The following is a 24,338-nucleotide window of genomic DNA, read 5'->3' on the forward strand; positions in this document are numbered from 1 at the left end:
AAGCCTTTCAATGTAAAAGTCCACATTTCTAATGTTACAAATATTTAAAAAAAAAACAACAAAAAAACTAAAATACTGTTGTTTACTTGCACTTACCTGTTGGCAGAATGCAGATTGACTTAACTAACTCTAATAACCATAACACTTACCCTGCACAAGACCACATGGATACTACTTACCTGCTATGCTTAAATAAGTAGACATTATTTGTCCAAAAGTCTGTCCTAAATTTGGTTAAAAGGTGTCTTACAAGGGTCTTAAAAATATTAAATTTAACTGTGTCTGATACCTGTAGACACCCCGCTACAGCTGGTAACTTTCTTTCATCATATTTGATGAAACTGTCATTATATTCAGACAGTTATACTCCTCCTTATAGTGCTTCTAATGGCATTTGCAGAATCCACTGTACTTGAAAACAAGTCAGTAACTGTTTGTAAACTGCTGTCAATCTGTCAAACTAGGCAGCACTAATCAAACATGAACCAAGATTCTGTTACTGCACTGCCTGTTTCTGGTCTCAAATGTGTTCAGAAACATTTTTAGTGCACTGTTTAGCTGTAAAATGAGAATGCTGGTGACCCAGCTGCCATGTTGGAAACAGTCTACCAATGTACCAAACACCGCTCACCTGCCTGACCAACTTTCTCATTTTACAGCTATACAGTGCACTAAAATATGTTTCTGGAAACAGCAACAAGAAATAGGCAACGCAGTAACAGAATCTTGATTCATATATGATCAGCGCTGTGAGGTTAACAGTCTAGCTGCAGTTTTTAAAGCAGTGATTCACATGATTGACCGCTGTGTTAGAGACTCCTCAACTGATTGGTTGTTTTCATTCAGCAGTGCATTCTTGCAGTTCTTGCCATTAGAAGCACTACATGGAGGAACATGATTTTTTGTCACAGATTATCTGCCACATGTACTACTGTTTGAATATAATGACAGTTTCACCAGATATGGCTGTTACGGCTGTATGTGTGCTCTGTGCTGCTGTTCCCTTTCCCTGCTCAGGTGTGCTGCATTACCTAAAGAGGTGCAGCACACCTGGCATGGAGGAGGTGTTGAAGAGCTCCTGTGCCAGCAGCAGAGGGGAGAGGCTCTGGCGTGGGGACTGCTGGTCCTGCTGCCTCTCACCGTGGGATTTTTGTTGTCTTGTCTGCTTGTTTTCATTCTAAGAAGTCCCATGGATTTGATTGTTTTAAAGGTGATTATGTGGTTATTATTGGGTCAGTGTTTGGAGTTTTGTTCACCCCATAGGGCCACCTAAGGGTGGGGCGTAACAATGGCAAAGACTAATTTTTGTAAAAATCACCTACCTTTTGGCAGCATGGCAATGCAGTGGTTAGCATTGTTGCCTCACAGCAAGAGGGTTCCTGGTTCAAACCCAGGGTGGGGGAGCCCCTCTGCATGGAGCCTTCATGTTCTCACCTCGTCAGCGTGGGTTTTCTCTGGGTACTCCAGCTTCCTCCCACAGTCCGAAGACATGCAGGTTAATTGGTGACTCTAAATTGTCCTTAAGTGTGAATGTGAGTGTGAATGGTTGTCTGTCTCTATGTGTCAGCCCTGTGATAGTCTGGTGACCTGTCCAGGGGTGTACCCCACCTTTCGCCCAATGTCAGCTGGAATAGACTCCAAATGAATGAATGAACCTACCTTTAACTACAGCTTTAACAGCATTTTGCACATGCCACAGAGTATGTGAGGAAATTAACTGCTTAAGTATATGATGCATTACTCCTATATGGAAGCATCTGCATTCGTTGTTTCTCTTTTCATTTATTCAGCTATTTCCTTTAATTTGTGTGCTTAGATGGGAGGTGAGTCCCCACATGTGAAACCATTTTTGTACCCAAAATGTTTTGAACACAAGGCTGTTTTTCTCTCCAACACACACTGATAATGACTCTGACGGATCTGCATGACGCACTTGATCAATAAATAGCTTGATGATGATTTTCACAATTATGTGTCAAAACTGCACAGAGGAGGCGGTCACTCCCGTCAACAATGCTGTGAAAAGTGTTTCAAATGGGATGAAGATAACAAGCCAACGCCAGCTCTTATCTGTCTCTGCTTTTATTCGAGATTCATCTTTACGTTTTTGGTAAAAAATAAAAAATAAAAGCAAATTTTGGCATACAGATACATTCACTTGTCACAGATAAATGTGTTTGCTTGACTGATGTGTCAGTTCCACACTTTATCAACACCTTTCTCTAACAGCAGAGATATACTGTCTTGGAACTTTTTATTTTTTTATTAACTATAGTCATAACTTTTTTCTATACATAAAAAAAGAAACCAAAAGAAAGAGAACTTGAAAACATAAAATCACCTTAAGGCCCCCAAAAATAAACTCTTTCCTAGATTGTGTTAGAAAAAAAAGAGAACAGAAGCAGCTTAACTAGCCTGCATAAACAGCATTTGTCAATAAGCCTCGAGTACTTTGTAGGAGGAGAAAGGTTTGACAAAGTGATAGTCCAGGTTGCCGCAGTGAGGGCACTGCTGGACGTTGCTGTACTCGGAGAAATACTGCATCCCGACTCGAACGTCCACCACCGGCTTCCCGCAGTGCTTACAGTTGAGGCGAGCCTGAGGACACACAGGGACGAGAGGGAACGCAGGTCAGTCAACAGGACGTTGGATTAAAACTGCACGATTTGAGCATGGAAGTTGATCATGTGGGACAAAATAATTAACTCAAAATCAACAGCACACTAGTGAATCGGCAACGACCCTGTACCTGAGTTGCACCAGCTGTTCTTAAGTTCAAACTTGAGCCTGGAGCAACTTTATATCCATTGGCTCAAGCCACAGGAAGTGAGACGCTTAAACTAAAAGCAGAACAAGGAATGTTTCTGACTGTTTAAGGAACATCTATAACTCAAGGGGGTTTTCTTCATTGTCCTCACACTTATTTTGTAAAACGCTTAATTGGCATCTACTTACTGGAAACTAAAATTTGAGCACCATGACAACTGTTTTAGTGTTTATAGCTTTTAGTCATATGGCAAACTTGTGTGCCGGGGGATCTCCTACGACACACTGAGCGCCTTCTCTCCTTCTCTTCATCTCCTCTCTCTCTCAGGCTTTGTATTATTTGGGTTTTAGTAGCACTCTTTGGACATGTATGCAGCCTTTTTGGAATGCAGCGGCATGCAAAAGTTTTGGCACCCCTGGTCAAAATTTCATTTACTGTGAGTGGTTAATTAACCCTCGAGACGTGCGGCGACATCACTTTTCTTGTGCTACTTTCAGGCGCCTTTCACAAGTATTCTTGGTGCATTCGTTTTGTACTCGGAGGTCGGAAATTCCCAATTCCCAGTCGGAAGTTTAAACTTGAACGCACCCTGAGATGGGATTTCCAACACGGAAACTTGGAGCAACCGCATTAACCCCGACTTACAAATTCAAGATGGCTGCCGGTCACATACATAGTGAGTAAACACTGCTAAAGTACTGTTTATAGCAATTTTATCTTATCTGTTTTACGTTACGTCAGCCATACCCATAGTACTGTTCAATTTTTATCCGTGGGCATGTTGCTACGTTGTCTGTATGTGCAAAAAACCACACAGAGCGTTGTTATCAACTGATATTGCTAACAGTGGCTACAGCTAGTCCAACGGTACAACGGTATCGTCCATGTTTTTTCCGACTTGTCCACCGTTGTCAACTAGAATGCAAAAACTGTTGTCAACTCGGAGGTGACGTCATTCCCACTTCCGACTTCCGAACTCCGAGTACAAAACGAACGCACCATTAAACCTCTGAACCCTGAGCTAACTGCTGCAATTTATTTCCAAAACATGGGGGAAAAGGCAATGAGCAACTTGTTAAGAAATGTCAAACAAATTGCAAACAATTCATAAATTACACATTTACTACATTTAGTAGTAGTAATATTATTACATTTAAAAATTATGTCACAGAATTATTATAACTTTTAAGCACTTTTCCAAGTCATTTTTTAATCTTAACTTTATTTTATTTATTTTTTAAACTAATTTTCTTGTTTTTAAAAAATTGTTTTTATCAATTTCTTGCACTTTTTTTGGCCATTTCTTCTTTCGTTGCTCGCTGCCGTCTTCTGATGTTTTTGAAAGAAATCATTTGCTGTCAGGTTTCAAAGGGTTAAGTCGTCGACGAACTTATTTCCAAAAGGCATGAAGTTAAAGATGACACATTTCTTCAATACTGTAAGCAAGATAAGTTTTTTAATTTCAATCGTTAACAGTTTCAAAATACCAAAACTGGAAAATGGCCTGAAGCAAAAGTTTGGGCACCCTGCATGGTCAGTGCTCAGTAGCGCCCCCTTTGGCAAATATAATAGCACCTAAATGCTTTTCAATTCTTGTTTGGGGGACTTTCACCCATTCTTCCTGCGAAAGGCTTCTAGTTCTGTGAGAATGCTGCTCTTTTGAGGTCTATCCACAGATTTTTAATGATGTTTAGGTTGAGGGACTGTGAGGGCCGCGTGTGTTGTCATTGATACGCTGTACACAAACCAACTAGCCAACAGTTTGCAAGGCTGCGAGGTAGAGATGCATGACCAAAACAAAAGCCCACATTTCTGGTCAGAAGGACAAACACACCTACTTTTAAACATTATGACAGGCTTGGATATCAACAGGTTTTTGAATATGAGCAAATATCATTCAGTCAACCGTTTCAAGAAGGCGGTTGACTGAATGACAGAAGGAGGTTGTGTTCGCACGGTTGAACAAGTCTGGCACCAGTGGAAACTGTTAAAAATACCTGGACAGCCGATCCACTTTTCTATATTTAAACATGACAGACACCATGTTAGGGCATTTCAATCAGAGCACACACGGCTGCATATAAACAGGACCAACCATTAGTGGAATATTCATTTTCATTGGCCTTGTACGCAGCTTTTTTGGATAAGGGAAAAAAATAAACATTTTATGCATTGTCTGACAAACAACTGCTCTCCTGGAAAGTGAATGTACCTTATTTATGGTGTGCTCATCAGTGTCCCTACCTGGCAACAGGGTGAAGCAGCCAGTATATCGTAGGTGTACATGGTGCCCAGTTGGTGCCAGCTCCCGTCCCAGCGTGATTTGCACTTGATGCAGACAATCTTGTGGACGCCTTCTAGACAGTCCACACAGATGGCGTAGAGGTGCATTAACCTGCCTGTTAGAAATAAAGAAATACAGTTACTGATTAACAAGTCAGATTGTAGAATCAATAAACTTTGGTAACACTTTACTTGAAGGTATCTACATAAGGGTGACATGACACTGTCATAACTATGACATGACACTGTCATGAACTTGTCATAAACATTATGTACATGTCATAAATGTTTATGACTGCTGTCATTAAGTGTCATTCGGTTTTTGTAATGACAAGTTGACATAGTTTGGGTTGTCTTGATTATGACAACTTGACATAAATCAAAGTGACATTACCAGNAGACAACTTCTGGTAATGTCACTTTGATTAATGTCAAGTTGTCATAATCAAGACAACCCAAACAGTTTCAACTTGTCATTACAAAAACCGACTGACACTTAATGACAGCAGTCATAAACGTTAATGACATGTACATAATGTTCATGACAGGTTCATGACCGTGTCATGTCACAGTTATGACCGTGTCATGTCACTCTTATGTAGATACCTTCAAGTAAAGTGTTACCTAAACTTCTTATTGCGTCTTTGGCCCATTATCATGCAGCCTTTTTCCATACACATGGCTTGACCTGAATCTGACTCGGTGCATCTCCATACATAGCTCTACACAGGGCTACCCACCTGAAGATGTGTTTTTAACATATGACATGTTTGTGTTTGTGAACCCCAACTGAACATCAACTTTGTCTTACTGTTGATGGGGTTTTTAATTTTCTCTCTGCACTGCTTGAGCACACACCAGATGCCCATCTCCTCCATCTTGCTTGCATTGTCTCAGTTTGTCGGTGTAGTGCTGCTGGAGCGCACCAGAACAACGCTTTGCTGCTTTTTTCTCCAAGTGAGGGAATGGAATATTCACAGCTGCGTAATCCAGTTGAAATTCATTTTCAGTTTTTAAGCCCCTTTAGATCAAATCTTTCCTGGGACTAGACATTTGAAACCGCTCACTCCAATGAATTATCTTCTGGCATCTGGCATCTGGCATCGTGATATGAAACAGCAGTTTCTTGGTTGAAATAAAGAACAACCAATGAACGCCACCGGACGACTCATTCGACAATCAGCACCACGCGCAGGACACTGTTGTCAAGATGTTGTCAAGCAGTGCACCAGAATCTATGAGGGGTAATAGATAGTAATGGATAAACACTGCTATCAAGGCTGTTCTAAACTGACGTCTTCTCAATATTGCCTGACATCGTAGTTTGTTTTACTTGCTCCACTGTTAAAAGTTCCTCAAAACAAGTACATTGGTATGGCTTCACATAAGTGTGGACTCAAACTGACGTTAGACATTGGTCTTTAGGGCTAGGTTAGGGAAAATCAAATCCCCCTACCCCATGGAAACTGGTTAAAGTGGACTAAATGTAACACTAAAGATGGAAACGGAGTGTAACCAGTTGACATTTAGGTGTATTGATTGATTTACGATGAAAATTCAATCATAAAACTTGCTCATGGTAGCGTTTTACCCCTTTTCACCAAATTAGCTCTGGTTCTTGAGCCAGTTATGTTCAGGGTTCTTGGAGAACCTTGGTGCTATCTCATGCCTGCATTTCGATCAGTTTTGAGTGGAACCATTATAATCAAGGATATGTTATCAATGGAAGACGTTGCACATTACACATTGGAAGTAAACAGTAGAAGCAAAATGGCGGATTACATTTTTTACCTGCAAACTTTACTTAACTTCTGCTATTACAGATATATATATCTTTTTTTAAAGATTATTTTTTTGGCTTTTTCGCCTTTTAGCCTGGGGACGATACACAGCAAAGGGCTCCAGGATGGAATCAAACCCACAGCCACTGCAGCAAGGACAATGCCTTTATACATGGAACCCCCACTCTAACCGCTGAGCTCCTCTGCGCTTCACAGATATTTGTTTTTACCCAAAAAACAAGCAAGGACCAACTATTAATAAGACCACTGCACACTCGATTTTTTCTGATGATTTCTCACTTGACTTTTCAAATGTTGCCTTCTCCATCCTTTCTCTCCAGTCTGTATATGATACACCCACTGATGTCATCACAGTTCGCACTTTAGATCAAGACGTCATATTTTCTGGTTCCAGCTGAGAACAAACTTTTCTGGTTCTGAACCACTTTACTTTTGGAAATGCTCCAAACAGTTCAAAATTAGGTAACAGAACCAGAACAGAACCAGTTCCATGTTGGTGGAAAAGGGGTATTTGGGCAGCACAGTGATTTCAATTATTAAATTACCTCAGTCTAAAGCTAGAACTTCTGACGGTTTCTCTAGTTGCATTATTTCATTATTTTCTGAATTATGATGACGAAGCTCTCCTGATGTCACCACAACCTGCTTGGAAGCGATCGCGTGATCTTTGGCCTGACTCTGGAGATCATCCATCTAGGGTTATGAACTGGTAATGGAAATGTAAATCAATGCGGCATGGTTTGACGTGGTGTGGCCAAAAGTGTCCATGGAAAAGCCCTGATGCTGTCATACAGTTATAGACCACAGCAGCCTGGGTGACTGAGCTGATGGACAGTCAGCAAGCCTGTCCACAAATAAAAGTTGACTATGACTGATTACCATAATGTGGTTTCACTTCCTACAAGAAGAGCCTGGCATGTCCAAAAATGAAACTTTCCCAGCTCTGTACGAATTCTGTGTGAATACAAACAAAGCCACACTTGGAAAACAGTTGCAGGTCATTTTATTTAGCGTGTTAGTTTTAAATCTATGCTACCCAAGCAGAGCCTTAAACTAGGGGCTGCAACTAACGATTATTTGCATCATCAATTAATCATTTTGTGAATGAAATGTCAGAAAACAGTGAAGCATGCCCTGTGTAGCTCATTCCAAAATCCAAAACTATTGGTTTACAATCATGTTTGACAATTAAAAGCGTTGAATTCTCACAGTTAAGAAGCATGTCACCAACATGTTTGGGGTTTTTTAGCTTAAAAATGACTAAATCAATTATTTGATTACCAAAATAGTTGGCATTAAAAGTCAACTAAATAATTAATCATTGCAGCTTCACTCAAACCTCATCAAACTGAAGCTATGGAGGGAATACAATGCAGTTTATAATCCACGTAACACTGTAAACACGAATGCATTCAGAGCCACTCACACAGAGAGTCATGATTCAGGTGTTCTGGTGTGTTTCAGTGAACTTGTGTTGTAAAGACCCACGTGCATTTCCACGTCTATTTTCTCCAAACTCCACCTTCTTAAGGGAAAAAAGGTCCTAACTGTCAGCTACCTTTAAATAAACAAATTGACATGACGTCGTTTTTTAACTGTACAGTTTGACTCAACCGTTTCTCTTTGGCCAACATTTATATTCTGCCTGCCGCACAATAACACGACAAACTGAATAAATAATCCTTTCACACTGATGCATATCAAGGACCATACATATTAAAGCTCGTGGGCCGGCACATCAAAGAAGCTTCATGCAGCCGCTGTGCTAATTCACATTCATGCTGGACTGTGCAGAAGCCAGCGGAAAACCTTTTATGTCTATACACACAGTACGAAGTGGGCTTATTGATGGATTAACTAGTCATAATCTGTCTTTAAAGAAAGCAAAGCTTGGACATTTTAAATAGAGAGTGAATACATAATTGAGCAAATTAAATATTAATGGTTGCAGCTCTGTAAATATGCAATTTTTTTTCTGACTACAAGCAGTCCTGGAGATTCAGAGCTTGGTAACACGACTGGCTTCATGTGTTTCTGCTGGTTTTCATCGGAAGTATTTCACTGCTGGAAAGATGGTCTTCAAAAAATGACCAAAGAAAACCTGCAGCATTTGTTTTTGCTCAAGAGGTAAAAAACCTACACCAACCGGAAAACACTGAGATGCACCAGACCAATAAACACTCCTGCTGGTGGGTGACGTAATGCAAGTTTGGCCGTTTTGATGCAGGAAACAATATGGCAGCTAGCTGGTAATAAACAATCTCAAACTACAGTGAAACAGTGAGCGAAAATATGTTTATGAAAACATTTTAGGTGAGTAATAGGCAAAGCAGTAACAGAATCTTGGTTCATATTTTATCAGCACTGCTTAGTTTTATTGTTTGATCTAAGTTTTTTCAGTCTCTGTTTTCACTATGCAGGAAACAGTACGGCCCTCACTTCCTGTTCACAAACTCTCAAAATACAGGCAAACAGTGCACTAAAATATGTTTCTGAAAACATTTTAGGTGAGAAATAGACAATACAGTAACATAGTCTTTGTCTATATTTGATCAGCACTGCCTAGTATTATAGTTTGATCTGAGTTTAAGACAGAGAGAGGGAGATTTGTGAATAATATCTTCAAATACTGTATAACTTCAATTAGTAGCCCAGGCTATTATTTACGTAAATCACTGAAATCAACAGGCCTATATTAGGGAGAGGCCTTTAATTCCTTTCACACAAAACTGTTGGATGGGATATACGATGAAACTGTTTATTTAAACCAGTATGAATATTACTGGTTTAAAAATTAGGCTTCGAAAAACATTAATTATGAATCATTAATAGGATCTAGCTCTGACATACAGGGCATCAGAAGTGGGGTTTCCATCCACCTATTTTTATTCGCATTTTCAAAGATTGCGGAAAAAAAAAAACTTGAATGGAAACACCAGAAATTCGAAAAAAGGCCGAAAATTCGCAAAAAAGTTTTTACGCTCGGAGGGGTTGGATTTGTCAGCGTATCAATAAAAGGACAATGCAACTTTTTGCTATGGAAACAGGTTTTGTGAATAAACGATGACATACCGGCACACAGATCCTCAAATGTGGCCTTTGACATACGGATATGTTTCAGCCAGAGTTCGTGAGTGAAATGCTGCTGGACAACTAACGTTACTTCCCAAAAGTCGGAGAACGACGCAGTGGTCTCCTTCCAGCTATTTCCGACAGTACTCTTAACATTAACATTCTTCTTTGTTGTCTTTTCTTCAAGATGGTTAGGTACGCTGTGAACGCTGACAAAATGCTAACCAGAGTTCTCCCAAGAGCCGACAGGTTTATCAGGAATCTGTCCATGGTCAGTTGTTGAGTGTCAGTTGGTGTGTTGTTGTTTACAGTGGGCATAAGACTCTTCTTCTACGGGGGGGTTTTTATTTTGTTAATTTTTCATGAGAAGCGCTACCTACTGCTCTTCCTCTTGACTCCCAATAATCACAAAACAATAACGAATGGAAACGGGCATAAATTCGCATTTTCTTTTGCGCATTTTCACAAAATTTGCTCAAAAATTTCGATACATTTGGATGGAAACCCCACTACAGAGAGAGAAAGAGTTTTAACACTTGTTTTATGGCACCCGAGGATTACGGTACCTGGTACCTGCTTGGCAACCAGACCAGGCCTCTAATTGAGACAGGCCTTAATATGTTGGAATGTGTTGCCACACCGGGCTAGTAAAAGGGACTGGGCATTTAATTGAGATTAGGCTTTTAACTGAAGTTTTACGGTAGATATTTCTTTGTTTAATAGGTTATTCCACTCTCTTGCTCTTATCTGTAGACAGTACTAACTTTTCCCCCCACTTTTCACAGCATTATCGTGGGATAAATGAAAGTGCATAACTTCAGAGACCGGGGGTTTGATCCCCAGCTCCTCCATTCCACATGTCGAAGTATCCTTGGGCAAGATACTGAACCCCATATTGCCTCTGATGGCTGTTCTATCGGTGTGTGACAGCATGTGAATGGTTACTGAGTAGCAGGTGGCACCTTGTGTGTGTGTGTGAATGGATGAATGTGTCTCATAGTGTAAAAAAGCGCTTTGAGTGGTCAGAAGACTAGAAAGGCTCAATAAAAGTGCAGTCCATTTACCATTTGTGAATCAAATGTGAAAAATATTAGCACTATTTTGAGCTATGTTAACCCCACACATTTAAGTGTTTGTGTCTCACGCCATGATCTTGAAAGCAGGTCTAACCTTGAAGGTGGCAGGGGACGTCGTACTCTATCTCGTCGTGGCGTGAAGGGCTGAGAAACAGAGTCCCGTCCACCAGAGGAAACTGTTCAAACACTGGCAGCGCTCTATGGCACAGCGCACAGTTGACCACGTTTCTCTGGCTCGCACTGAGGGCTGACAGGATGAACCTGCAGGACAACATGGACACAAACAACATGGCAGGTTTATGTGTTGCATGGTTTTTCTTTGGTATGGTTTCATCAGAGCTGTCTTTATAAACAAGCTGAGTTGTACTTAATTAAGAATCAATCTTGTAAGTAGCTCCTAATTTGGACCACAGCTCATTACTGCCAATAAATATCAAGTCACAGACAACATGAGTGCATAAAAATGTCTCTTTGTAGTCATAGTTTATATGTCTAATGAGACACTGTGAAGAAGTCATGTTTGTGTCCACCAGGCAAATGTAAGTCCAACATTTACTTAGCTCTGATTATTCAGGATTTATATGTTAGGTACTGCTTTGATTTATAAAACGGAGTCAAGTATTCATAGCTACGCTCCTTGCATTTTTTTCTATAATGTTCATAACGTAAATAGTAAGGTGTCCACGTTCATCCCATTATTCTGCTTGGCTTTTCGCAGCATCAAAGCCACTATGATTGTGGTTGCAGCCACGAATATAAACTTAACACAAATAAAAACGATGGTCCAAACAGCTGCACCATCTTTTGACAACAGTTTTGCTACAAATGTGGAAGTTTGTTTTTAAATTCTGCACATTTTCATTGTCATCTGGTATCTGATATTATGAGCAACAGAGCTCAAAGTTAGCATTGAAACACACAAGAATACGCTTCAAGGTGATGTTCGAGCGGCAGACAGTTATTCTTTACTAAACATTTCTGTTTCAATCAATAATAACTATAGAAGCTACTGTAATGGTGTCGTTACAGGTCAGTCAGACAGCTGCATTCATTTATTCACTCATTCAAATCCTATGCTGCATAGTAGCTGTTTCATCTAGTTTATTCAGTTTTAGCTTTTGTGTCATGATCCGTCAAGCTACCTGAGTTCATGTTTATTTGTCATCCCTGACCATTTGGTGCCATCCAAATTACATACTTTTTACTGTTAGTACATACTGCAGCTGCCCTGAAAAGGTGCGTACTGTTGCATGCAGTGTGCACACAATCATGACATACTACGCTAAGCTTATAACTGCACAGATTGTAGATTCTAACATTATATATTTGCAACAGTGACATTCCTTGTGCAGTTCTCTGTCGTTCATTTTCATAGTTATGTGCTATTGTTGTTTGTGATATTCACAATTGTTTACTTTAACAATTAATATTCCTATTATTACTGTTCGACTGGTCATCAGTTACTTGAATGTGCTGTCATCCGTCATTGGGACGAGTGACAACTGTCAACCAGCGGTCAAGCTGTCATGTGTTTGCGGTATCGTCAGCTGTGCAGAGGATTGTGGGTCAGAATACCCAGAAAAGCATGCAGGCTTACATACTGCAAAATCGGACCGGATGTAGTAAAACATCCTGGTATTTTTGACATACTGCATTTGATATACTATGTATTGGGACTAACTCAATCTTTATCTGACATTCTATACAGTATGGTAGTATGGGTACTGGAAAGCACAGACAGTCTTGTCTTGTTTTAGATCCCACGTCCTGTCAAGTTTCCCTCCTTTGTGATTATTTGCCCTGCCCTGATGTGTTTCACCTGTCTCAATAGCCCCTTTTACACCAACATTTCCAGGAACTTTTATTACCAGGAATTTATTTACCTGGGTAAAAGAATTCCTTGTAATCTCTGTGGTTTGCATTTCCACCGCACCTCAAAGTTGCGGAAAATTTATTCAAATTAGCGTGACGACGTAGATGATTTGGCGTGTGCCCTGTATTTGGCTCCGCCAGCTTGGCTGGTTACATGCTGGTGTAGAGAGTTGGGGCTGTTTGTCTCAGCCAGCAGCTAAGTTTAAAAGTATTTTAAGATAAGTGTCAAACTAAGTTAGTCTACATACAGACAGCTGTCATTTTAGCTTATTGGTAACAATTCGCTATCAACTGAACTAGCGTGCTGTCCTTGTGTAAGACATAACGTTAGCGTCGGTGGATGAGAGACTGTGGACGAGCATATCTCTGTCTACATGTTTACATGTTCATGCTTACTGAACACATGTATTGATAAAGCATTGGCTTCTGACTCGCTAAGGTGTAATGTCACCTACAGTAACGAGTGTAGCTGCCGAAGCTCGAGTCATTTTCAAGTTATCTTCACTTCGTTTCCACTGCGGCCGCTCAGCTGTTCACCGGTTATCGTGTCGCATCGGTGTGTGTAGATACTGTTAGCGCTGATCAACACTACGGTCTTAATTTAGTTCCGGAGCTAATTCAGTACCGGGTTTCAGTACCCATCCTTAATCAAAACACAAACAAAGTGAAGCTTGTAGAAATTAAATAAAGCTTGTCGCGGCTGCCCGTACCAGGAAGTGCGGAACGCTGCAAGTGTGTGTTCCACTGATCAGCGCTCTTCAGCAAAAGGCCCGCCCCTCAAGAATTCCAGGTAATCTGAAAAGTCCTACCCACCTACTAGGTACTTTTTCCAGGGTAAATTTGGGGTTGAGGGAAAGTTTTTTACCCAGGTAATTTCGGTGGAAACGCGGAGGTTTTTCATAATTCCGGGTAATTGATAAAAGTTCCTGCGGTGGAAAAGCAGGTATTGTCACCCTTGTCTTAGTTATTTCAGGCCCTGTCTTCTCCTCCTTTGTTGTCAGATTGTTTTTACTTTTGAGTGAGAGTTCCAGTGTTTTCCTAGTGTTACTTCTGAGTGTGTTTTATACCAATTTTGCCTGTTCACCCTTTTCGTCTGTCAAACTGGATACATTTGCCTGTGTTACTGATAACCCAAGTACTGACCTGAGCCTGATTTAAGACCCTGAACTTTTATCAGAGTCTGTGTGTCCTTCTCCAGTTTGTGCTTGACATATTATATTGAATTTTACTTTTAGTATTCTAAATGCATACAAATATATCCGTTTTTATACAGCTTTGTGTTTCTTCTATATAATGTCTTAATGCCTTTTATGCCTTATACACGGCACTTTTAATTGCGTTGTTGCTGAAAGGTGCATTATAAATAAACTTTCCTTACCTCACTGTTTTAATTTAAGCATATATGGTATTGAAACAGCAGCTGAACAAGAGTCAATCATTTTTCAGAATGAACTGATTGCTCTCTTACAATTGTAAGTAGAGGTCGACCAATAGTGGATTTTTAACGGCCGATATAATAATGATAGTTTGGAGCCGATTGATCTGCCGATGAAATTTTAGCGACTGCTACTAACAACATACACCATGAAATTCATTTAAAAGTAATAATCAATGCTACCAGAATTATGTCATGAACCTGAACACCTGGACACAAATCATAGGCCAGGTGCACAAATCAACACAGACACCCCCGTGACTGTGAGACATCGCTGCTATAACACACTTATCACTTAACTTTCATTTAAATCATAGAAATTATCTAAAGCACACATTACCTTGTATTTGCATGTGGGGTACTCCGTGCAAAAGCCTTACCGCTATACCCACGTGACAAGCGGAGGTTACAGCTATCTGCCACTATCGAAGCCCCGATGAATCGGTCAATCTCTAATTGTAAGCTAAATATATTTAATCTCTAAGTTTATGTTACTAGGTAACACGTATGTATTTATCAGATATTTGACAATTACTGTGACAAAGAATCTGGTTTTATAACAACAAACCAACTACACTATAAGCTACAGTAAGACTACGCTGTTTTTTTTTTTAACCAAGAATAACAATCAGATGTCCCAGAGGTTGCACACTGTGAGTCATACAGGAATTAGGTAGAATCAATCTGTCTTTATATTTTACTTCATTTTAAGTTAATTCAACTTAAAACTTTTTTTCTTGGTAGATCACTACAGGACATTATTACTTGTTAACATGAGTTGTTCTGGACTGTTGGTTGGACAAAATAAACTCTTTGAATAGCACACCTTGGGCTCACACAAAATGTGACTGGCATTTGTGCTGTTTTCTAACATTATATTGATCAAATAAAGTCTTTTGGCTTGAAATGAGTTAAAAAAAAAGTACTGCTCAGAGTTCACTCAACTCATTACATTTAGTTTTTCTAATGACACCTGATGATTTAGTAGACTCCCCAGCATGCATCGTTTGAGTGTTAAAACTCTCCACAGATCCCTCTATTTTGTGGTTTGACATAAACATGATGGAATCCTACTTTGTGTCTTTAGTTCATGTTCAAGGGATAGTGCACCCAAAAACGAAAATTCAGCCATTACCTACTCACCCATATGCCGATGGAGGCTCAGATGAAGTTTTAGAGTCCTCACATCCCTTGTGGAGATCCCAGGGGAGAGGGGGTAGCAACACAACTACACCTAATGGAGGCTTACGTCGCCCCAGATTCAAACGTCCAAAAACACATAATTGAAACCACAACATATCTCCAATACCTCCAATGAGGCTAAAAATAGAGTTTAAATGACGTTTTTCCAGACAACTTTTTATGTCTGGGCTTCAGGACACTTGGATCACTACGGACGAGCAGTATGGAGATATTTTGTGGTTTCAATTATGTGTTTTTGGACGTTTGAATCTGGGGCGCCGTCAGCCTCCATTAGATGGAGTTGTGTTGCTACCCCCTCTCCCCTGGGATCTCCACAAGTGTTGTGAGGACTCTAAAACTTCACCTGAGCCTCCATCGGCATATGGGTGAGTAGATAATGGCTGAATTTTCATTTTTGGGTGCACTATCCCTTTAAGTCATGTTGTTTCTTTTCATAATTATAAAAACAATGTGATCCATGATGGTTAGTATGGAGTTCAGCCTTCACTCCAGTTATAGTTCAACAAGGTTAGCACTCTATTAAGTGGAAAAGTAGCTCCAGCAGCCACATCAGTAAGTTCTTAATGTCAAAACTGACTCCCAAAATTTAAGAATATCTGTAACTTTGTCAGTTCAACTGAACAGTTGTTGATTAAACTTCATATCTTATGCTTGTCAAACTTTTTTTTCAAACTTACCTGTAGTGTTATTTATCAGTCTGGATTATTCTGGTGTGAGTTGCCGAGTGTTGGTCAATATGACCGTAAAGATGTCCCTTCTCTCCACTATAATGGAACTAGATGGCACTCGGCTTGTGGTACTCAAAGTGCCAAAAAATACATCTGAAAAACTCAACATGACCTGGTTACACACGATAATCCACAGACCTTGTTGTGAGAAGTTGTAATGTCTATGAGCCTCTTGTCCATGAGTAGATGCATGCTTCCCTCTGTGCAGTGATACAGTTGGCAGGTGTACAGTAGAAGGAAAATATTTCCTACATGAAACTGCTCACAACAAGGTCTGTGGATTATCTTGAGTAACTTGGTCATGATTTCTGGAAAGAGACATTGCTGTTGAGTTTCTGGCACTTTGAGCACCACAAGCTGAGTGCCATCTAGTTCCATTATATTCAAGAGAAGGCAGACATCTCTACGGCTGATATCGCCAACACTCTGCAACTCACACCAAAACAATCTAGATTGATAAACAGCACTACAGGTAAGAGGAGAAATATGTATTTTTGATTTTGGGGTGAACTGTCCCTTTAAGTTTACATATGAAGGCAGAGGGGAAACATGTTTCACCATGTACCTGCGCAGCTCTTCTCCCTGGCCTGCCTGGGCATCATCCTCCATGCGGACGTGGTAGGTGTTGAGTTTATGTCGAGGGATGTGGGTGAGGAGCTCTGAGAGGTCCAGCCTCCTCAGGAACTGCACTGGGTGGGAGTGGGTGCCATCGCCCACACTGCCGGAGGTGAGCCGGTGGTGAAGTGGTAGGGCGAAGGACAGCGGCAAGGGAATTACAGATCCAGGGTCGAGGTGAGCTCCACCGCTGGATGCTCCCATCGAGCAGCCGCCGCCCCGACCCAGAGCTCCCCCGACCAGCAGGTGTTTCCTCTGCGGGTCCATGTGGACGGCTGATTTGAGGAACTCTCCTAGCTGACGGGAACCTCGCAATCCTGCCCCTCCAGATCCTGCTCCGAGGGCAGCAGTGGGGGAGAAAGTGAAACCAGTTGGGGGAGATTGTCCTGGGGAGTCACATGGAGACTTCTGAGGAGGCCCCAGAGAAAAGGGTCCTCCTGCAGGGGGTCCTCCACCTACTGCTCCTCCTGCTGCTGCTGCTGCTCCTCTCTCTGTAGAGTTCTGACGGTCCACTGATTGTCTCCGAGGTAACTCCTGACTAGAGGCTCTGTGGGGTAGTTTACCTCCTCCTGATGCTCCTGGTGGTTTACTTCTCTTGGGCTCCTCAAAAAGCCCGTCCCCTGATCCTGAAGCACCTCCACCGGACCCATTCCTGCCCGTGCTCCTCTCAGATGGCTTCTTCTTCCGCTCATCCTGCATACGTTTCACCTGATACCAGTCGGTGTCTTTCTTTAAGTGGCCCTGGCCGCAGCGGCAGGAGCAGAACCTGAAGGCCAGATCGTAGCCCTTCTTAGTCCACATGTTCTGCCGGCACTGCTTCTCGTTCCAGGAGCGCGCGCGGCCGATGCAGTTGAACTGGACGAGGATGGAGCTCTCCCACTCGTAGAAACACTGCAGGTGCATCCAGTTGCCGTAAGGGCAGAGCTCATTGTTGCAGAGCACCCGCTGGTAGTCGTCCTTCTCCAGGTCGATGGGACGGGCCAAGCTGCAGCCCAGAGGGGTCGCACACTGGACCTCTGGATGTGTAAAGACAAGAGGAGAGGGGGTGATTCTATTGTGTTGTCATCACAAGTTCCCACAAAAGTCAGATTTATTAACTTATTTTTTTGAAAAGTTGACTGTGTGTTAAAGTGGTTCAAAACATACATTAAAGGGAGGAAGTTTTACGTCAGTCATGTGTCTGAGAAACATGACCTCTGTTTTGGGGTTGCACAAGGGAGCTGCCTTGGTCCCTTACTATTCTCACTGTACATGCTGCCACTTGGTGACATCATTCGAGAACACAATGTTTGTTTCAATATCTACACGGATGACACGCAACTGTACATCTCTAACAAAAAGAGAACTGCTGCTTAATAATTTGGGGAATTAAACTCTGCAAGTGACAAGTCTTGGTGTGATCCTTGATCCAGATCTAAGCTTCAAGTCCCACATTAACAAGGTGACAAAAACATAATTTTTCCACCTCAGAAACATCGCCAAGGTACGAGCATTTCTAAATGAAAAGATGTCGACTAGACTACTATAACACACTTTTTACTTGCCTCCCAAAAAACGCCACTGAGAGACTTCAGCTCATTCAAAGCTCTGGAGCTTGGCTATTAACCAGAACCAAGAGGACACAGGACATCAGGCCAGTATGAGCTGCTCTGCACTGACTTCCTGTTACAATCAGAATTGATTTTAAGGTCCTCCTCCTTGTATACAAAGCCCTACATGGGCTGGGACTTAGCTACATCGCTAACTCCCTTGTTAACTATTTGCCTCCAAGAACACTGCGATCATCTGCTGCTGGTTTACTGGAGGTTCCCAGCAACAGCCGGACAAAGATCAGGGATGCGGCCTTTGTCAATTACGCCCCAAAGCTATGGAACACACTACCTGTAGATATCAGGGAAGCTAGCTCGCTAAATGTTTTTCGATTTCATTTTTCATTAATCAGTTAATCATTTGCTCTGTAAGATGCCAAAAAATATGAAAAAAGAAACCAGGTAATCTCTTTAAATTGCTAATTTTCTGAGTGCAAACCCCAAAGTTATTCAATTTAAGGCTGCAACTAATGATTATTTTCATTGTAGGTTAATCAATTGCTTGCTTCATTGACATTAAAGCAGTCTCTCCACCATACGTTACATCATATAAACAGCATAACATGACGTGAAAACATTCAAAGAGTGATTTCAGTGTCCTCGCTGCCTCATCGCCGTCGATTTATGAAATTCAACTAGGCCATCCAAGCCTGTGAGCGCCTCTATTCAAGCTCTGCCAACTGTCAAGTCTGGATGTGAATCAAGTAAATGTGGGCACACAGTCTCTACAAGAAGTAGCTCATGATAATACACTGTGGGTGTGTGTGTGGGGGATAGTTTCCTCCTTCCTTTTCCGGTACACTCAGTGTCAGCGTGGTTTTATTTTTCTCTTTCTCTCCCTCTAGTCACCACACAGTAGAGACAAATACACACAGAAACCTAGTGTTGAATAATAGTGAGATTAAGGTGACTTAACAATACACTTTACTTATTTTAAGGACATGCACATAGATTTTATCTAAGGCTACAGGTACAGATTTATCAGATGTTGAGATGCTGCTCCCCTGTGAGCCAGGTCGCAGTCTCAGATGCTCAGGCAGGGCCCTGTTGGCTGATCCTCAGTCCCAGCTCACAACTAAAAGTGCTTTTGCAGTCACAACCCCTCAGCTCTGGAGCTCCCTGCCTGAGGATCTGAGGCTTGCTTAACCAGTGACATCTTTCAAATCGCTTCTTAAAACTCATTCGTTCAAAAAAGACTTTTATTGAATTCAGCACACTGTTAATTTTAAATATGTCTCAACTGATTATCTTGTGTTGTCATCAGTTATTGTATTCTTTTATTTTGTATTACTCTGATTGTTTGGTTGCCAACTTTGCTTATCTGCTTCAGCGATGGTATTTTATCTTTATTTTACTTTTATCGTTCTTTGTATTCCTTAGAATTGCCTGATTTTAATTGCTTGAATTCCACATTGTTTTAACTCCGGGATCAACCGGGTAAAGCAGTTTGTAACTTTGCCATGAAAAGTGCTTTATTGATAAAGTTTATTATTATAATCATCATCATCTGTTGATTATTTTCTTGATTAATCGATGGATTTCTGGTCAATATAATTCATCCTCCCGCGATGTGAACTTTTGCTTGGTATGCTTTTTTAATTTCTCCTAGCTATGGGGATCAGTAGGACGATAAGTATAAAAAACTAAACATTGTCAACGATAATAAAGTCCCAATGTCCTTAAACGAGACGATAATAAAGTCCCAATGTCCTCAAACGAGACGATAATAAAGTCCCAATGTCCTCAAACAAGACGATAATTAGTCTAATGTCCTCAAACGAGACGATAATAAAGTCTCAGTGTCCTCAAACAAGACGATAATTAGTCTAATTCCCGCAAATGAGACGATAATAAAGTCCCAATGTCCTCAAACAAGACCATAATTAGTCTAATGTCCTCAAACGAGACGATAATAAAGTCTCAGTGTCCTCAAACAAGACGATAATTAGTCTAATTCCCGCAAACGAGACGATAATAAAGTCCCAATGTCCTCAAACAAGACCATAATTAGTCTAATGTCCTCAAACGAGTACTTCCAAATTAACAGTGTCTTAGCTTGTTACTGTTGCTAAAACTGGTCAAATTTGTTGCCATATCAAACTACAAACATTATTAATCATAAATAAACCATAAAATGTGATCAGGTTTTGGACTTTGTCGGAATCGGCTGCAGATAGACTTGGCAGAGATGGCTGCCATCTTGTTTTTACATGGAATAGTGTGTTGTGCTCTTACTGCCACTAGATGGCACAAAAAGTGTCCACGAACGAGGACAACAGGTCTAAGTTAAGGAGAATCAAGTATATATGTATTTATATATATATATATATATATATATATATATATATTTGAGATGCTAAAAACCTTTGATGTTTGGCATTTTTGCGTTTAAAGATTAGTAGATCGATTAATAGATTAATTGTTTCAGCTTTAAGCATCTGAATATCAACTCCAATTACTAAAAAAAAGTACCCTTAACTATTTGGAAAAATAAATATACATACAAAATTAGTGCTTTTTCTACCTCTCAGGTGCAACATAGGTATTATAAGTTCATAGTTAAAGTGTTATAACAATGAAATAAAGTGACTCAGAACATATGACACCACTATTATCTAAAGTGCAATCACCTATTTGTTGTGCTGTTTCTCCAAATCCAAGTCTGCATCAAACCACATGTGTACCACATTTAACTTTTCCCCTAGCTGCTGTGAGTCTGTGTGGGATGAAGTTGAACTTGAGTGCGCAGACAAGCGGTGAGGTGTCAGTATTACCCTTGAGGAAGGCCACAACCCAAAACTATGGACAAGGTGCGCTTCAGGAAAAAGACAGCTGAGGCCTGCTTTGTAGCCTACACACCACATGTAGCAGCCATCGACCATTACCGTGGGTGTGATGGCATTCAAAGAAAGTGCTGCATTGTGTCATTAAGACTCACTGAGGCTGCATTTGACTTCAAGGAGTACCATTTTAGTAGGTGGTATTGCTGTTTTCCCCTGAGCAGCTCGACGCGCCAAAGCCCATTCATAAATCTGGCAATTTAGAGATTTCTAGCTTATCTTGTGAAACTAAGATGCATTAAAACAAGACTAGAGATTGATTATGAAATAAAATTTAGCGCTCTTCAATTCGGCTAGCGTCCCACACGCCAAGCAACACTCGTTTCTGTAATAATTCAACTTGTTTGCCTGCTCTACCCACAATCTTCCTGCACCAAAACAAACCACAGTGGCTCTCAAAATCACTGTAAACAGTTACACAAACCGAGATTTCAATGCAGATGAGTGCAAGCTACATGCAGCTTCACATAAGCGACCAAACAAAACCCATTCATGCAAGGCCTCAAGTCGTGATCGACCAGTGCAGACAATATGTGCCGATAATCAAGTAACCATGAAATTGATACGTTTTTGAATCGAACTTTGGCAAGGCGAGTGGAGACAAGTGGAGAGGGGGGGGGTTAGAGCCATTTGCAACGTCGCAGTGCATGCATGTCACAGTCGCAGAGACAAGACAGAGCAGAGCTTCTCCCCTGGCAGGAAGGCAGCATCACCAAACTTCTACATCTGTGTCCGTTTCCTCTCTCTTACCACTCGAGCGCTCGTGTCTGGGTGCAGCAGCCGCCGCGGCCGCGCCTCCTGTTGCGGCCGCACAGGCTCCATTTTCCTGCTCATCTCCGCTACTGTTAGTGCGTTTGCTTTTCTTGCCCTTGTTGTTCTTCTGGTTGGGCATTGTACACGATTCGGATGTCAGTGTTATTTTCGACCTCTATCAGCGGCTGCTGTCAACGCTGTCTGACATTTCTGTGGACTCCATTTCTGCAGAGGTGCTTTGTTTTGTTTGCAGTGTTTTCCCCCTTTGTGTTGTTGTTGTTGTTGTTTTTTGGGTGTCCTCGTGCACGACACGCGGGGTTTTGTGCAGCCCTGACAGCAGCAGTTATGAAGAATAAGCTGCTGTAACCTTTAACAACGAAGGCGTGTCCGTCTCTTGTTTTGATTCCTGCTCTGCTGTTTTCTTCCACCCCCTGACGTCACGGGGACCCCGCCCCCCGCATTGGCCGTCGATGATTTACGCTGCGTTCATGTGCTGTGGGAAAGCTCGAACTTTACAGCTTCACTATTTAAAGGTCCGTTGTGTGAGATTTAGGGAGATAAAGTGGTGTCTAGCAGTGAGGACTGATGTCTGCAACCCGCTGAAATTTCTCCAGATTTAAATACCTTCAGTGTTCAATGTTCCGTTTTTATTTATTTCTTTATTTTTTATCATGAGCCGAATTATTTTATTTTTTTATTCTAATTTGTTTTGTTTTATTTTATTTTATTTATTTGCACACACCCAAAACTGCATAAAATCCAATTAGTAAAAAAAAAAAAAAAAAAAAAAAAAAAATGTGTAAGGAGAGGTCAAGAAGCCGTCAACTTAAGGAGAAAAACAGACCGGGTGATTAAAACCAGTAAAAACACTGAATAAAGCAGTTTTGCGCTACAAATCAGTGTTTCTCCTATGCTGTTTGGCACATAGCAGACGAACAGTTATCCCACCACCTGCTAATGTGTGCTCACCTGTTTTCTGACCCAGCTTTTATTTACAGAAGGATAGAAATAAAGCAAAAAGCACATAATAGCCTAAATAGATACATATACAACTATAATAACAATAGAAGTAAAAACAGAAACTACAAAAGAGCAATTAAAGACAAAATTATAATGTGATTAATAGCAGCAGAGTCTGCAAGTTTAGTATATGTAAACTGTACACTAGACACAATAGACTCACTGGCCACTTTATTAGGTACACTCTGCAAGTACCAGGTTGGACCCCTTTGCCTTCAGGACTGCCTTAATTCTTTGTGGCATAGAGTCAACAAGGTGCTGGAAACATTCCTCAGAGATTTTGGTCCATATTGACATGATAGCATCACACAGTTGCTGCAGATTTGTCAGCTGCAACATCCATGATGTGAATCTCCCATTCCACTACATCCCAAAGGTGCTCTACTGGACTGAGATCTGGTGACTGTGGAGGCCATTGGAGTACAGTGAACTCATTGTCATGTTCAAGAAACCAGTTTGAGATGATTTGAGCTTTGTGACGTGGTGTGTTATCCTGCTGGAAGTAGCCATCAGAAGATGGGTACACTGTGGTCATAAAGGGATGGACACGGTCAGCAACAATACTCAGGTAGGCTGTGGTGTTTAAACCGTGCTCAGTTGGTACTAAGGGACCCAAAGTGTGCCAAGAAAATATCCCCCACACCATTACACCACCACCACCAGCCTGAACCGTTGATACAAGGCAGGATGGATCCATGCTTTCATGTTGTTTACACCAAATTCTGACCCTACCATCTGAATGTGTACCTAATAAAGTGGCCGATGAGTGTATAAAACTATAATAACAATAGAAGTAAAACAGAAACTATAAAAAAGCAATTAAAGACATAATTGCAAGGTGATTAATAGCAGCAGAGTCTGCAAGTTTAGTATATGTAAACCAGATTAATATGAATAATATGATTAAGTAATGATACTTATCAATTTATTTGTCACATAAAATCCTAATTCTAGTAAGAGTAATCCCGTCAGTTCCTTCAGTTTGTGCATTTAAATTAAAAAAGACTGTAATAGTAAATACATGTGTATGATTGGGCAGTTTTAGGCAGTGTCTTTATGTAGGATCCTTAGTGATTGTCTCATTAACACTGTACAGAATATAGTATAGCAAGTATAGTAGACTATGAGTTGAGTATTTGTAATAAATATAGTATGAAATATAACAAAGTGTATAAATCAATCCAACAAGCATTACAATCTGAAGTAAATTTATAGAAGTATTATTAGCGAAGCCAGCAGTGGAAGGAGTACTCTGATAGAAAAACAAGGTAAAAGTATTCTAT

General features: G+C 40.8%; 1 protein-coding gene across 2 annotated transcripts; it reads right to left on the reverse strand.

Moving 5' to 3' along the window:
- Window positions 1-48: 48 nt before the first annotated feature.
- Window positions 49-22,481, reverse strand: heca (hdc homolog, cell cycle regulator). Of its 2 annotated transcripts, none has more exons than XM_050058416.1 (5): window positions 22,033-22,481; window positions 16,804-17,869; window positions 11,095-11,261; window positions 5,012-5,166; window positions 49-2,598 (listed from the first exon to the last, which is right to left on the reverse strand). In XM_050058416.1, the coding sequence occupies exons 1-5, from the start codon at window positions 22,172-22,174 to the stop codon at window positions 2,434-2,436; spliced, it is 1,695 nt and encodes a 564-aa protein (XP_049914373.1). In that variant the 5' UTR covers window positions 22,175-22,481; the 3' UTR covers window positions 49-2,433. The 2 variants fall into 2 exon arrangements, with proteins under 2 accessions (XP_049914373.1, XP_049914374.1); XM_050058417.1 differs by having other exon boundaries at window positions 2,462-2,598; window positions 4,980-5,166.
- Between the last annotated feature and the right edge of the window lie 1,857 nt (window positions 22,482-24,338).

Source organism: Epinephelus moara, chromosome 12 (assembly GCF_006386435.1).
Source record: "Epinephelus moara isolate mb chromosome 12, YSFRI_EMoa_1.0, whole genome shotgun sequence".
NCBI classification, from domain to species: domain Eukaryota; kingdom Metazoa; phylum Chordata; class Actinopteri; order Perciformes; family Serranidae; genus Epinephelus; species Epinephelus moara.